This window comes from Coloeus monedula (genome assembly GCF_965178545.1).
Source record: "Coloeus monedula genome assembly, chromosome: Z".
Taxonomy (NCBI): Eukaryota; Metazoa; Chordata; class Aves; order Passeriformes; family Corvidae; genus Coloeus; species Coloeus monedula.
Genome location: NC_138822.1, coordinates 84,029,125 through 84,044,519, shown reverse-complemented (window position 1 = coordinate 84,044,519; position 15,395 = coordinate 84,029,125). Strand labels below are relative to the sequence as shown.

Genomic DNA, 15,395 nt, shown 5'->3' with positions numbered 1-15,395 from the left:
CCAAGATATTGAAAGCCACATGGAAAAGAGAGAGAAGAACATCAACCATATTTGCATTAATATTTTGTCCAAGCGTTGTGTCATTTCTTACTTTGTCTGAGCTGGTTTGCAGAATGAGGAGAGCTGGAACAGCAGGGCCTGGAAAGCCTTGTTCCATTGGTCCATCTTCCTCATTTTTCAGTGTTATTACAAGTCAGGTCAGAAGAAGAGGATTCTCAATGTTTGCACTTTGTGTCTTCATTATATAGATTGCCATAAATGTCCTGAAGCTTTGTGAAACAGCTGCAAAACAACCTGGAACAGAAAGGACAGAGACAGGAAAAAACCAGTAATCAAGCAATAAAAATGGTCTGATTTTTAGTTTTACACTTGGGTTGGTTCTGGGTCAAGCTGATTTACCCATCCCTCTGGGCAGCGTGAGGTCTCTGATGCCTCTGCATCAATTTGCAGAAGTTGCCAGACCCTTTGTGTTTGCCACTGGGCTGGATGGGACTGTTGGGAGGGCAATGAGCTGTATAATTTATGTTGGAATGTCAGCATCGGTACAGGCGTAAAATTACAACTGGTTTGCACAGGCTGAGGAGATCTTGGGTTTCCTGGACAGTCGCAGCCATCTCTCGGTGATGCTGTTCTTGGGGACCACGGGAAAGCTTTACTTGCTGGAGTGAGGCTTTACTTGCTGGAGTTGTTTCAGTTTGGGAAGCCAACAAAAAAACATGCTGTCCTTGTTCTTGAAAGGATGGGCTGGTCTTTTTCACCCCAAACAGACTTTTTGTGCCCAGACTTTTGTAGCTTGGAAGCTGGGTGACATAGGCGGCAGCAGCTCCATTGGGGACCTCTGCTAATCCACCTCAGAGCACTGCCAAAGGGAGCTGTTACCCTGGGAAATGAGGGAGCAGCACAGTCCAAATGGACTTTGTGTTCAAATCACCTCCAAAAAGGGATGCTGGGATGTGCTTGACAGGTTGGGACAGCCCTGCCAGGGCCTAAAGGGGTACCAGGAGAGCTGCAGAGGGACTTGGGACAAGGCATGGAGGGACAGGACCCAGGGAATGGCTTCCCAGTGTCAGAGGGCAGGGCTGGATGGGATATTGGGAAGGAATTGCTGTCTGTGAGGGTGGGGAGGCCCTGGCCCAGGGTGCCCAGAGCAGCTGTGGCTGCCCCTCATCCCTGGCAGTGTCCAAGGCCAGGCTGGACGGGGCTTGGAGGACCCTGGGACAGTGGAAGGTGTCCCTAGAGATGTCTCCAGTGGCAGGGGGTTGGAATAAGATGGAATTTAAGATCCCTTAAATTAAGATCCCTTAACCCAAATTATTCTGGGATTCTATGGTGCTCTGATTTTATGATGATTTTATGATGACTTTATGGTGGTTGGTGAAACAGTGCTCAGTTGCTGCTGCTTGCGAGGCTGGGGCAGCCCTGGATGGGGGTTGTGGAGGGCTATAAAACATTTCCTGTGCTGGTCCTATTGTTCCTCAGCAGCCTGACCTTTGGGGGGGACCCGACTCATGGGGCTGAATGGGGTGGCTGGGAAAAAGTGACCCCAAGGAAACCTGGGGGAAGGGGAGGGATGCCAGGCAGCTGGGGAGACAGTGGTCCAGCCTTAGCCCTGCCTGGCACAGATTTGGAATGTGTCTGCTCTGCCAGGCCTAAATTCCTCAGAGACTTAAATCTTAAATTCATTGGAGACTTCAAAAAAAAAAAAAAAATACCCTCCTCCCTTTGTTTTCTCACTTGTCTAATACAGAGCCAAACTCCCAGCTAGGGGAGCTGGCAGGGATGCATCTTGATGTGCCAGCCGGTGTGATTCCTCAAGGTGTGGAGCAGCAGGAGTGATGCATTTGGGAGGAAGGGCCAGATGCCTGAAGAGGATGCCCATGGATGTGAAAGAGCTGCAGCCTGTTTGTCGTCTCTTGTGAGCTTGTATTCTTCCTCCTTTTCCTTTAGAGGCCAGCTCCTGCTTGTCCTTGCAGGAGACTCACCCTGCAAGAGGCACCAGCCCCTGTTCCGCAGCTGTATCCATGGGGTAGCAGCCAAAAAATGAGTTCCAGATATCTGGAATGACTTCTGGTGTTAGTTCCTCCACACACACTTTGCACAGGGTGAAAGGGAGCCCCACAGGAACACATCAGAAAACAGCTCCAGCTCTGGGGTGCAGAATAATCAGGGGTCCTACAAGCACCAAACATCTCTCTGCCAAATCCACCAACACAGCTTTCCTCACAGACAGGCATTGCTGAGCTTTCCATAGGGAAAGGTTAACTAAGTAATTTCATGCAAATCTTCCTCAGCTCAGACATATTTACTCTGTTTGCAAAGTCCTTCTGCTGCTGCTGGATTTGTGCCATCAATTTGTGTCAGGCGCAGGCAGAGCACAATAAGAGGCTTCCCTTTAAATTTGGTGGTGTGGCTGCTGGGAAAAGCTGGGAAAACTCAGTTATTGATTAGATTTGGGTAAGTTTTCTTAGAAGTGTTCACCAATGGGTTATTTTAGTGAAGTCAGACAAAGGTGAAGCATTTCAGGCAAAATATAAGTGACATTTACTGAAGGAAAAAAAGCATTAATGGAAGAAATCAAAGGAGGAGAGGGAGTTTGTCTAAACTTGTCCTGACTAGCCTGGCACAGCAGCAATGGTCTTTGCAGAGTTCACTGTGCTCACTGCAATAACCATAGAAAGTAACACAAAATCCTGCTTTTCCCCAGCCAAAAGCAGTGGTTGTATTGCCATGTCTGAAAGAGAACAGCACAGGAAGGAAAGGTTAATGGTTTTGTTGGAGTTCCCTGCTGCATGGGGCTTATGGTCACTGTGGGGAAGGGGCAGCCAGAACATCCCTCCCCTGCAAACCAGAAAAGGATTTTGATTTCTCCTGGAGCCCCTTTAGGCCCTGCCAGGGGCTCTGAGCTCTCCCTGGAGCCTTCTCTTGTGCAGCTGAACACCCCCAGCTGTCCCAGGCTGGCTGCAGAGCAAAGGGGCTCCAGACCTGGGATCAGCTCCATGTCCCCCCTCTCCTAATGTTTCATGAGGGGCATTTCTGCAGAGGAAGTTTAGATATGGAGTGACTTGGCCCATTCCTGAAGGCCCTCGGTGATGGGTGCATGGAGAGAACAGCCTGGCCTTGGCAACACAGTGGAGCTGAAGAAGAAGGAGGGTGCTGTACATGGCTGCAGGTATCAGGGACCTGCAGAGAGGAACAAGACAGTCGTAGACAGCTGTTCTGGCAAGGAACGTCAAAGCTTTTGGTAGATGGCTCTGCACAAGTCCCTGACAGGAGGGGGCAGCCGGGGGGGTCGGGCTCTGCCCCCAGGGAACAGGGGCAGGAGGAGAGGGAACGGCCTCAGGCTGGGCCAGGGGAGGCTCAGGTTGGAAATTAGGGAAAATTTCTTCATGGAAAGGGTTGTGGAGCCCTGGCAGAGCTGCCCAGGGCAGTGGTGGAAACCCCATGCCTGGATGTGTGTGGATGTGGCACTTGGGGACATGGGACAGTGGTGGCCTTTGCAGAGCTGGGGGCAGGGTTAGACTCGATGTTCTTGGAGGGTCTTTCCAACCTAAATGATTCTGTGATCAATAACAAGACTTCAGTGATTTTTACAAAGCCCTTTATTTTTTACCTCAAGGCTTATAAAAACTGTTACTCGAAACCAAAATGTTTAAAACTTTACATATATACAATATGAGAAATAAATTATGTTTTAAGTCATACAAAAACCACAATATACAAATAGGGCTTTGAAACTTCTCTAAGTATGGCATGGCAACAAGTCACAGATACTTACCAAAGGCTTCAGTTATTGAAGACTTTGCATAAAACCATGAAAAAAAATATCCCCAAATGTGCTTGCTTTGGTTGGATTGAAGCTTTACAAAAACTGAAGAGATTTGCAGGCCTCAGAAGGACTTGCTAAGACTTCAGACCTCAGTGCACCACCTGGCAACACCATTTTTGAGATTGCCTTTCTGCATGCCAAAAGCTCAAGGGTTGTTTTACCAATTCTCTTTCCAAAAATAAAAAGGAAAAAAAAAAAAAAAAGAGAAAAGCAAGCAACCGAAACAAAACCTAGTTCACCACCTGACAAGGTCCACTCTGCTGTAGCAAACAGGACAGCTGTAGATTCTGTCCAACTCAAAGCAAAGCCAAGATCACCTGGGACCAGGGAATCCAACTGGGGTGTTGTGACAATGAGGGCAGCATGTTTGGCACTTTACTCATAAATAAGGTCTTAATTATGCATTGGTACTACAACAGCTTCTGAGCAGAGAGGAATGCATCCTCAGCAGTTAAAGGGAGCAGTGCAAAGCTCTCCCAAGGCAGCACGGTGCTTCCCCTTCCTCCATCCCTGTAGTCAGTACAAGGGCAGCTACTCTTTGCCCCTTAAAAAGGGATCCACTTGTGGGACTGGGCGGCCCCACTGCGGACACTGACCAGGTGGCGAGGAGCAGCTCCCACCACCACCACCACCACCACCACCTGCACCGTGTCCTGCCCCAGAGCAGGGAGGACAGAGCACTGCCTTCTTATCAGGCCATATGTCAGGTAAATAGACATTTCAGTATCAGAACAGATTATTTTTAAGGCAAGCAAAGGACAACTTGAATTAAGTGGCATTGTGCTTATCCCCAGCCCTTCCCTGGACAACCCCACACAGCTGACCTGTGCTGGTCTCCCCTTCCTGCAACCCACAGTGCTACAGGACCATGGTAACTCCTACCCTAGGTGCTAATTTGTTCTTGGTGGCTCTGTCATCCACGGTCTGATGGGCAGTTAGCGTGGTTATTTGTCTTCTCAACTCCACTGGCAGGCAGACCAGAAGATCATAGCTGAGCTCTCAGTCTGTGAAGATCTCACCCATAGTTCTAGTTAATGGGAGCAGGGAAGGGAAAATGCAGCGTGTAACAGGTCAAGGCAAGGTTAAATGCACAAACCAGGCTCCTCGGGAAAGGGAAAATGGAGTTTTAGTTATTCTAGGTCTAGGACCACAGTTCATCAATTGCTCCTCAGTTTCTTGCATCCAGTCCAAGATGTTTTGTCCTTAAGAGCTAGTTTTTTTAAGTGCTACCAAGCCAGGTTTTTCCCAGAGCATCTTGCCACCTGTGTGGTCTTCATGCATCTAGGTGTCTTGGTTTGAGTCTTACGGGGAGCCTTCAGAGGAGATTTGAGACAGATCTGGGGAAAACAGCAAAAAAGGTACCTAGTTAAATGCAGAAGTTAAGAGGAGTAATGAAGAATTTCTAAGAACTTCTGGGATGCCAAGAACAGGTTTGGACAGCACAGGTTGGTGTTTCATTCTGTCAAAGCCACACTTTGCCCAGTAGCTACTCAGTGAGAGCCTGCAGCAGACATTATGCAGGCTGCAAGCAGAAATTACAGGGCTTGAGCTAGACCCTGCCTGTGCAGCTCCATTTGGGATGGACAGATGTTTGCAGGCTCAGTCTCCAAGTAGGGAACTATAATATTGCACTGACTTGGCAGAAACAGAGAGCTGAACAGCAAGTAATCATTCATAATTTCTGGGAGAAAGGATCATTTCCTAGAAAAAATGGTGTGCTGGAGCTGAGCTCAGCTCCTCTGCCTCGTGCACAAGCTGCACGGCACGAGCAAGCAGGAAGGGCACATCTGCCAGCAATTCTGTTTTATGGGGGTTACCAAGTAGCATATCAAAACAGCCTTTTATTGTACCTGCAGGACTGTTTACTCAATCTTTCGAGACTTGTGGCAGGGCAACAAGTTTTTGCACAGGGGTTTCATTCACAGAATTGTTTGCTACCGTGCATAGCACAGCTTGCTGGTTTCTGCCAAACCTGGAGCGGGACCAGCTCACATTTCTGAGCTGAGCTCTGCTGCCCAGGAGGGCTGTGCAAAGCTTGACTTCCACGGGGCTCTGCTAGCCCTAACAAGCACTTTGTCCTCTGGATTAGAAGTGATAAAGCTCCAAGTCTCCAAACTGAAATTTAAGAGAGGGCAAAAGGCTGGGCTGAATCCAAAGGGAAGTATCCTTTAGTCAAATGAATAGGGATTCATTCAAAATATGACTGCAGGCATCTGAGGCAATCAGGTTGTTGCTGCTGGGACCAGACTTTCTGGAAGTCATGCTCTGAGGATAGTTCTAGGTGTCTGGGAAGTCCCCCAGAGGTTAAGCAAGGCTGAGATGCTTTGGCAGTGGCAGAGTTTGCACTCTCCTGGACCAGAAGAGATCAGCAGGCCTGGAGGTGAGGCTGTAGGAGTCAGGGCTGTAACACCATGGCAAGTCCTCACCTGTGTCTTGCTCATTCAGTTGAGCTCAAACTTTAACCAAGAGATTTCTTGGCAGCTCAGGGTCTTCTACCAGACTGAAACAATCTTTGAGGCAATGCCCTGCACTCCTGCTAGCTTCCCCCTGTTTTACAGGGCAGTTAATAGATGCCTCTTACTTACCTTTCCACTCTTGCACAGATCTGGGGCATTGGTGGCACCTCAATTTAGCACCTACCACAATTAGGACCAAGGACTGTGCTACACCCATTTGGCAGTAAACATGTAAAGGTACAAGGTGACAATTCAAGGTCAGAAGGGAGAATAATATCACCTACTTAGCAATAGATATAGCATACATGAAAATTAAGTCTGATAGCTGTGAATCTTAGGCTAAAAATACTTATCTTTTATGAAAGAAAAGAGGTTTTGAGGTCTAAAAAAAAAAAAAAAAGGAGAAGGTTCCACTCATCCCAGCCGAGCCATATGCATCAGACAGAATTTCTCTTGACTGACTTCCATACCTTTTCTGCCATTCCTCTGTGCATTTCACAAACCAGAGCTCTTTGCCAGGAGATATACTGGTTAGCTGGGAGTCCTCCACACAGAAAGCAAACCTAGGAGGAGGAGGAATCAGAAGTCAAGGTACCTGCTGTCTCCATGATTAACAATTAACAAGTAATACAGATTGCAGCTAATTCTAGGACGAGTTGTTTGATTAGACATCCATCCCACAGAGCATCTGGATACACCATCAGCCCCTTGAGCAGCTGTTTTACTTCCTACTTCAATATTTTAACTGGGGATCTTTGCTTCTACTACCCCTGTGTTTCGTACAAGCCAGGATGCAGAATACCTTACAGATGACAGGTGATGCTTATTTAAAGCTCTGAGAAATGTGGGAAATCGTCAGTGTCAACTGCTGCTCTTTGACAAATCTGGGTTACCTTCAGATCACCATTAACAAAGGAAGTGGGAGTGCAGTGCTATGTGCTTGGAAGTTTTAATACTTTTTGGATGTTCAGGTAACTTTCCATTTGCAGAGAATCATAGAATCAGAGAATGATTTGGCTGGGATGGGACCTTAAAAATCATTCCTGCCACAGTAGAGAATCTTCCACTAGAATTCTATAGTCAACTCTATGATCCAGGGATATGGGTTGGGTTTGGAAAGGCTCTTAAAAATCACCTCGTTCCAACCCCCAGGCAGATGCCAGAAGAAGCAATGCAGTGCTTGAGGGGCTGGTGTCACCATGTTACTGGTTGCAGTTTTAGGTCCTGCTGGTTGTGCCAAATCAGCACATTAAGCTTGTAAGTAACAGCCATGACCATCCATGTTTCAGTACTTTTGGTGCTCAGTGTTTTAACGCTTTAGGTATGATCTAAACCACCTTGAAGCAGGTTAACTTAGTCCCCAGGGGATGCCACAGTATCAAAATAAAGCAAAAGAACACCCCAGATCTGCTCTGTGGTGACTAGTTTTGCTTAAAGCCTGTTTGCAGCCTCGTGCAGGACAGTGACCTGCTCTCTTACACCACAAAGGAGCATTAGCTGGTGACACTAAAAATGAAAGGCAGCTCAGGATGCCAACTACAGCCAAAACACCAGCTTGTTTTTCTCAGTTCTGGGCTGAAGTTTCAGGTCAGTCCACGTGCAGCCTAGCACAATTATTACCTCTGCTGCGTTTCCCCAGATTTCACACGTATTCGTCTGATGTGGAGCTCCTGGGAGGAATTCACGGGCCTGTACCAGTAGCTCCTCAGCTCTTTCCACAGATCATACCATGACTGAGATGTCCCCTCCCAGGTGAGCTTTATTTTCAGAAGTTCACCCATGTCCTCCTCAGTATAGACCAGGAAGGTGTTCGTAGCGTTTAGGCCGATTAGATCAAGCCTGAAAGAGAGGCAGACACTCAGAATTTTTTCCTTATGGAAGCATGCCAGGTGCTCCTTTGTTCTGTGCCAGGAGTTCAACAGAGCCCTTACAGCTTATCAAGTGCTGCACGTTCAACTGTCACCAGTTAATTACTGATTACACTGAGGTGAGCTCAGATAGCTGGTTCCACACAATGCATCGAGAACTTAGCTTGGCCATCCTTCCATAGCTTAAAGGTGGGTTTCATGCCTGGTCTTTCTTTTGGGAGAGGCTAAAGGAGGTCAGCAGCACCTCCAGAGATATTTCAGCCTACGTCCAAATGGGGAAAGGGAAAAGCAAAACAAACAAACAAACAAACACAAAAAAGCAATGAGACATGAATGCTAACATGTAAAGGACTGGGCACATTAAAATGTTCTCAATTCATCCAGTAATAAATTATAATTAGGCTACTGGATGAAAGGCTTTTTTGAAAGGTGATGAAGCGAGGCTGCTAGGCTGGGTTGCAATGCCAGTGTTAGCAGAGGAAAAAGAATGCTGCCATCCTGTGTAGTCCCTGTGGCCTTCTTACTTAGGTAAAAACACAAAAGCCAGATCACTTACATTTCTAAAGAGAGAGGCTCAGAGTCTCCATTGGTGCCGTGGAGGGTGACAGAGAAGGTGGGATCCACCTCTCCCAAGCCCTTATAGCTGAAGACATGCATTTTCATCTGGTAGTGGTAGACTGGAGAGAAAGGGGAGAGCAGAGATGGAACCAACTGTGCTGAAAGAGACGTTGCTCAGCATTGCTCGGTGTGAAATAGTGCTGGCTAGCAGAGACCAGACCCTTCCTTTAGTGGGACAGCACTGATCACTTTTTCCTGCCCTTGCTGATTACAAATTTGAGTTTTACACAACAACAGCAGCAGCTCCACTCTGGGGAAGGCTTACACTGCTCTGAGGTTGAGTTTTGCAAGCACAGCAGGTGAACTGCAGTCCTGCTCAAAAGGCAGAGCATTCTTGTGGGTTCATTCCACAGGGAGGAAGGAGCACATTAATGCCACAGGACAGAAGTGCAGCCGGGGGCCAGTGGAACACCGACGCCTGCAGCTGCACGGCTTCGGGGCGATGCTGCTCCTCCACCTCGACATCCTTCCCAACACCAACTCTGGGAGGCTGCTCCCACAGGGAGGCCGTGCTCCTCCGGGGAGGGGAAGCATACCTTTGAAGGGCATGTCAGCCCTGGTTTTCAGGTACATCTTGCTGTTCCTCTTGTGCCGGATCCTGCGGGCGTTGTAGCCGATGCCGTTGCAGCGGTTCTTGCGGCAGCTCAGGCAGATGCCCTTCTTGAAGCGACTGGAGTCGGTGCACTGAAATGCGAAGCTCTGCTTGTCCTGGTTCACCAGGGAGTCCACGAAGAGGTGCACAGACCGCTCATGCTCACACTTAACAACTTCACCAATTGCTAGAGAGGCAGAGTTGCAAGGGATACACTGGGTTTAAGCAGTTGTCACCCCAGCAGCCCGTAAGATAAAGTGAGCTATGCCTTTCTGCAGCCCAACATGAGCTGAGCGTGGCCAAACTTCAACAGTTCTCTAACAGCAGCAATTCAGGAGGTTAGTGGGAGATGCTCACTTAGTCCCTACCATGAAGATCTTCAAGAGGATCCTAGTCCCAGCAGAAGACCACAGATTATGATCAGATGTTGGGAGTGAGAATGGGAATTAAAAGCAGGTATAGTTTCCAGCAACTATCTCCAGTAGTACAGACAATTTAGAAGGAAGAAATGGTTTTCTTTGCTTTTATGGAAAAGGTCACCCCCCAGCATCAATGCCAGTCTATTTGTGAGAAGTCTACACTGAACAGAGGCAAAAGGTAAAGAGAACTTACTCCCATAGGCAATGGCTCCCAAGACATCACTTAGGCCACAGCCAGGCTGGAAGTCTCCCCCATTGGGGTAGATGTCAATGTGGCCCACAGGCATCTGGATCCCAATGCTAACACCCAGTGTTTCCCTGGTGTAGGTGTGAAGGACATCCACAAAGTTGGCATCATCGGGGGAGAGGCGCCTGCTGGGGTCCACTCCTTCAAACATGGGGCCAGCAGGATCCAAGCCTGGAGTCAGAGACAGAACACAAAGGGCCAGGTAAGAAATTGGGTTATTTCATACAGAATACAGCCAGAAGCCTGCTGCTGGCATGTCTCCTCACCAGCTGATACACAGACAGTCCCAGCCTCATTGCTGGTACTATCCTCCAAGATGTCTTCACCATGGGCTCACCGAGGGAACAAATAAAGATGTCCCGCTCCACTTTTGGAGCAATACAACCCAATAGTAGCACCATGATCAGATTGCCTGTTGGAAGCAAAGAGCCTTCACTAGGTCATGGTGAAGACATGATTCAAGAGGCAGCTCCAAAGACCAGAAGAGGTTTAACACCCCAGGGACAGCTGGCAGCCAAAGCTGCCTCATTGACATTTAGTCTGTTCTCAGACTGCACATACAGAGGGACTAACACAATTTCAGCAGCAGCCAGGTAATCCCTGCATCTGAGATCCCATGATGGGTTTGGGATGCTCTGTTAACCCCTGAGCCTCACCCCCAACCTGAAGCTGCATGCCAGAGCATTTCTACAACTTGACTGTCAGGTGATTTTTTTTTTCCTGATTAACTAAATACAGACACTTATTGCTAGGCTCTGTGGAATTCTCACTGCCAGTGTCACATTTAAATGCTTAATGCAACCCCTTGTACTATGCCCTAAGTTCTCACATGCTGAAATCAGCTTTCCTCTGGAGCTGGAAGCAAAGTCTTCAGATATTTCCAGAATGAGGGGTTAGAGTTGTTTGATTTTTTTTCTTTTTTTAATCAGACATCCTGTAGGACAAACAGCACCCAACAGCTCTCATTTCCATTAGTTTATGAGCTACAATTACAAAACCAGTATCACTCAGAGGAATAGCATTTAGATAGTAAGAGCTTGAGCTGGACTTGTTTCGAGCCCACATTTAAATTCAAATAAACCCAGGACCAGTTTGTCCTGGGTAAGGCTTTTTCTTTGAAACCCTGCTACAATTGATGTGAAGAGACCTGTGCTTTCCACTGCTGCCACAAGTAGAAAACTTGTCATTTCTGGAAGAATAACGCCAAAACAACATTGTAGCAACACAGGAAACGGAGCCTCTTCGGAGAAACTCACTGCCAGGAAGGACAGGAGAGAGACTGCTTAGAAAGCCACTTGCCTGTAATTCTGCCTATGGTCCCATGGACGTGGTTACCAGCAAAGCCAGCCACATGGGCACCCAGGCTGTACCCAATCAGGTGGACATTCTCAAGCTTGAAGAGCGGGTTTTCCTGCAAGGAAAAGAAAATATGAGAGTTTGATCCCCTGTCTTTCCGGGCATCTGGTGCTGCTTCTATCTGCAGGAATAGAAAGTCTAATTCCAAGAAGAGATGGGGGGAAGAGGGCAGATAAGCACACTTTGTTTTGTATTCCATCAAGATGAGTGGAATGGTTTGGATGGCCCTTGCGGTTTACCCATGTTCCAGCCCCAATTAAGATATTCTTTATCATAAAGAATAAAACTTTCCCCCTGGGAGCTGCCAGCAGACTCAGCACTGGCCATGGCCTCAGGTGCCAAGTGCAGCACCACGGACCTCTCCTTCTCCTTCCCCACCCTCCTGCCAAGCCAGTGGTGGCTCTGAATGCCCAACTCCCAAGTCCACATTGCTCAGGCAGCACTCCCAAATCTGAACTGCACTTCAGCACCACTGACCCGAGCGTGCTGCAAGGCAGAATCTTTCAGGAAGGCAGGGCAGCAGCACTGCAGCTATGAGCCATCACCTGGCCAAGCCCTGAGGTGGGTGTTACAGCAGAGCCTGCACCGCTGGTGAGCCCTGGAGCTCTGCAGCCTTGTGCAACAGTCCCTAACCGAGCATTACAACAGAGACTGCTCTCAGCTTGCACTACCTGTAACCAGTCAAGCAGCCTTGCTATGGTTTTTCCAACAATCTGTGTGTTGTTCACGGCATCAGTGTAGAGCTGGTGGGCAAGAGAGAGCCAGTCCACCACAACCACGTTGGCATCCTTCTCCCTCTCCTGCAGTGCGGACACCAAGCTGTCAAGCCAGGTTTCGAACATGCCACTCATCTAGAAAGAAATTCAGGTGTCAGTTTCCAGCTTGCAGGACCAAGATGACACCTCCACAGTCAAGTTATTTGCATGTCATTTACATACGCTGCTCCAGCTGCATGCTGCTCCTCTGCAAGCCCCACTACCTCTCAGCAATGCAGTAAGAGCATGCATTGCAATGGAGTAAGAAAAACAGGTTTTGAGAGACTCTGGCTGTAATTATCCACTTGCCTTTTAGGGCAGGAGGGAGAGGCATTCGTTATGTGCCACCTTATCGCACTTTTTCTCAAGAGTTTCAGAAATTCTGATGGATTGCAAAATTATTCGCCAGACCTGGCACTACGGTTTGTGTAAGCCCTGGCAGAGCTGATAAGTGCCCTCGTGCCACACACTCAGCCTCATCAAATGCAGAATTAAAAAGCTTGATAAAGTCTGTGTGCCCTCTTGTTTCTTTATCAAGGAGACCACGTAGCAGACATCAGGGCTGGGCACACAGCTACGATTACAGAAGGTCTATACACGTGCTCATGAAGTCAAGTGTCACATTCACAGGGGTCAGTCAGCTGGATTTTAGTGCCACGTTCACGTTACAGAGCTATGAAGTGATCTTGAGCAGTTATGAATGAGTTGGGTGATTTCAGAGTTCCTAAGCCTGACCCAGAATTCTTTGCTCCAGAGATCTCAATAGAAGCACAGCTTTTAAGAGACCACTGTGCTCAGAACATGAAAGGTTTTCCCAAATTCCTATATTCATAGGATTCTACAATGGTTTGGGTGGGAAAGGACCTTAAAGATAATCTAGTTTCAAGTCCCCTGCCATGGACAGAGACATCTTCCACTAGACCAGGTTGTTCAAAGTGCCATCCAACCCGGCCTTGAACACCTTCGGGAATGAGGCAGTCACAGAAATTCCTGAAAATCAATATTCTGGAGACACAGCCCATTTACAGGGCAGTTTACTCCCTCTGAGTGGGCAGACTCAGCACTGCCCAGGATTCTTCACACTTACCGTCCAGCCGTGAATGATGAAGAAGGTTTTAGCTGTCACGTTGAACTTGCAGTCCTCTAGGCACTGGTGCTGGCCGATGACGAGCGTGCAACCATCCTCACCGGCGTCCGGCGACGAGCGGAGACCGAACTTCACCCGCGCCTTCTGTGCCGGCACACGCTCCGCGCTGCCATCTGCGAGCCAGCGGGAGAGAAGGGTCAGCAAAGCGCCTCCGAACCCGCCTGCCCCGGGAGGGGACGAACCCGCTCCGCGGCTCCCCCGGTCCCGCGTGGGACCGCGCTCACCCACCTCCCGCCGCCGGCAGCGCCGCCTCCGCGCCCCGCGCCGCGATGCAACAGGACACGGCGCTGCACAGCAGGAGGAAGAGCCTCCTCATGGCTCGGGAGGACGGCCGGACGGAGGGCTGGAGCAGGGAAAGGATGAATGGATGGACACACGCTCGGACGGACGCGCGGCGGCGGCGGCGGCGCTTTAAGAGTCGCACCATGGGCGGGGCCACCTCGCCGCTCCCATTGGTCACGCCTTCCGTGACGTCACCGACAGCATGAATGGGAGGCCACGCCCCGCGTGGGGGGGTCCCCGGGGGTCCCCAGCGCTGACACCCCGAGGGGCACAGGGGACACGGGGGGGGGTTGGAGGGAGCCACAGGGAGTCCCCAGCGCTGACACCCCGAGGGGCACAGGGGACATGCAGCCCCGCGTGGGGAACTGGCGGGAGTTTGGGGAGGGGGGCTCACGGGTGCTGACCCAGGTACCAGTGGGGTCTGTGCTTTCCATCTCCACCCGTGGGAACCCCCCAGAACTTTGCCACTTGGGGCCCTCTGGACCTAAGGGGCACAAGATGCTTCCTGAACGGCATTGCCCGACTCACAGCCTATCACCTTCTGCAGTACGTTATCGATACCATAAATAATTTTGAATTCAAAAATTAACCATTTATTTATACTTTTTAATTACTTGTATATTTACCAGTTACTGATCCATAACAAGTTATTTCACTTTATAATGCTGCTGTCTCACCACAGCATTATAAGTGTAAGAAGAGATCATACTCTGGGAACACGATTTTCCTGCTCTGTTTTTCTCCCCCTTCTTCAGCCATGCAGCTCCTCTTTCTCTCCAAACTCACAGCAGAAAGCAAGGAGAAGGCACCAGGGTCTGTGGTGGGTAAAGGAAAAAGGTGCAGGCAAATGATGGGCAAAGATGAGGAGTGTGGTGTCTCATCCCTAAGGAGAAGGGAGCACCCAGGATTTATAAAAGCTTAGGGTTTAAAGGAAAGACAAAAGTCAGAGGGTTTGCAAAAGTTTAAAAGTTTTATTTGAAAATTGCACAGTTGGCATGGAAATTGGTGTGTAAATTCCTGATTTTCTCATATAAACATATGGCAGTGGGGTTTAGGAGGGAGGAAGGGAAGGAATTCGGAAGGAAGGGAAGGGAAGGGAAGGGAAGGGAAGGGAAGGGAAGGGAAGGGAAGGGAAGGGAAGGGAAGGGAAGGGAAGGGAAGGGAAGGGAAGGGAAGGGAAGGGAAGGGAAGGGAAGGGAAGGGAAGGGAAGGGAAGGGAAGGGAAGGGAAGGGAAGGGAAGGGAAGGGAAGGGAAGGGAAGGGAAGGGAAGGGAAGGGAAGGGAAGGGAAGGGAAGGGAAGGGAAGGGAAGGGAAGGGAAGGGAAAGGAATTCGGAAGGAAGGAAGGAAGGAAGGAAGGAAGGAAGGAAGGAAGGAAGGAAGGAAGGAAGGAAGGAAGGAAGGAAGGAAGGAAGGAAGGAAGGAAGGAAGGAAGGAAGGAAGGAAGGAAGGAAGGAAGGAAGGAAGGAAGGAAGGAAGGAAGGAAGGAAGGAAGGAAGGAAGGAAGGAATTTGGAAGGAAGGAAGGAAGGAATTCGGAAGGAATTCGGAAGGAAGGAAGGAAGGAATTCGGAAGGAATTCGGAAGGAAGGAAGGAAGGAAGGAATTCGGAAGGAATTCGGAAGGAAGGAAGGAAGGAAGGAATTCGGAAGGAATTCGGAAGGAAGGAAGGAAGGAATTCGGAAGGAATTCGGAAGGAAGGAAGGAAGGAATTCGGAAGGAAGGAAGGAAGGAATTCGGAAGGAAGGAAGGAAGGAAGGAATTCGGAAGGAAGGAAGGAAGGAAGGAAGGAAGGAAGGAAGGAAGGAAGGAAGGAAGGAAGGAAGGAAGG

At 49.1% G+C, this 15,395-nt stretch overlaps 2 protein-coding genes across 2 annotated transcripts in view; one reads left to right on the top strand and one right to left on the bottom strand.

Annotated features, from left to right (window-relative positions):
- LOC309585102 (large ribosomal subunit protein uL22) overlaps positions 1-15,395 on the top strand; it is a 369,655-nt gene that overhangs the window by 335,476 nt on the left and 18,784 nt on the right. The gene's annotated exons all lie outside the window — the stretch shown is intronic.
- On the bottom strand, positions 5,142-13,682 carry LIPG (lipase G, endothelial type; the record flags this gene model as incomplete). The annotated part of the gene is made up of 10 exons (XM_082301981.1): positions 13,513-13,682; positions 13,225-13,397; positions 12,054-12,233; positions 11,326-11,437; positions 9,973-10,197; positions 9,305-9,547; positions 8,707-8,827; positions 7,903-8,121; positions 6,753-6,845; positions 5,142-5,163 (listed from the first exon to the last, which is right to left on the bottom strand). Exons 1-10 carry the CDS (start codon positions 13,598-13,600, stop codon positions 5,142-5,144), a joined length of 1,476 nt encoding a protein of 491 aa, XP_082158107.1. The 5' UTR covers positions 13,601-13,682.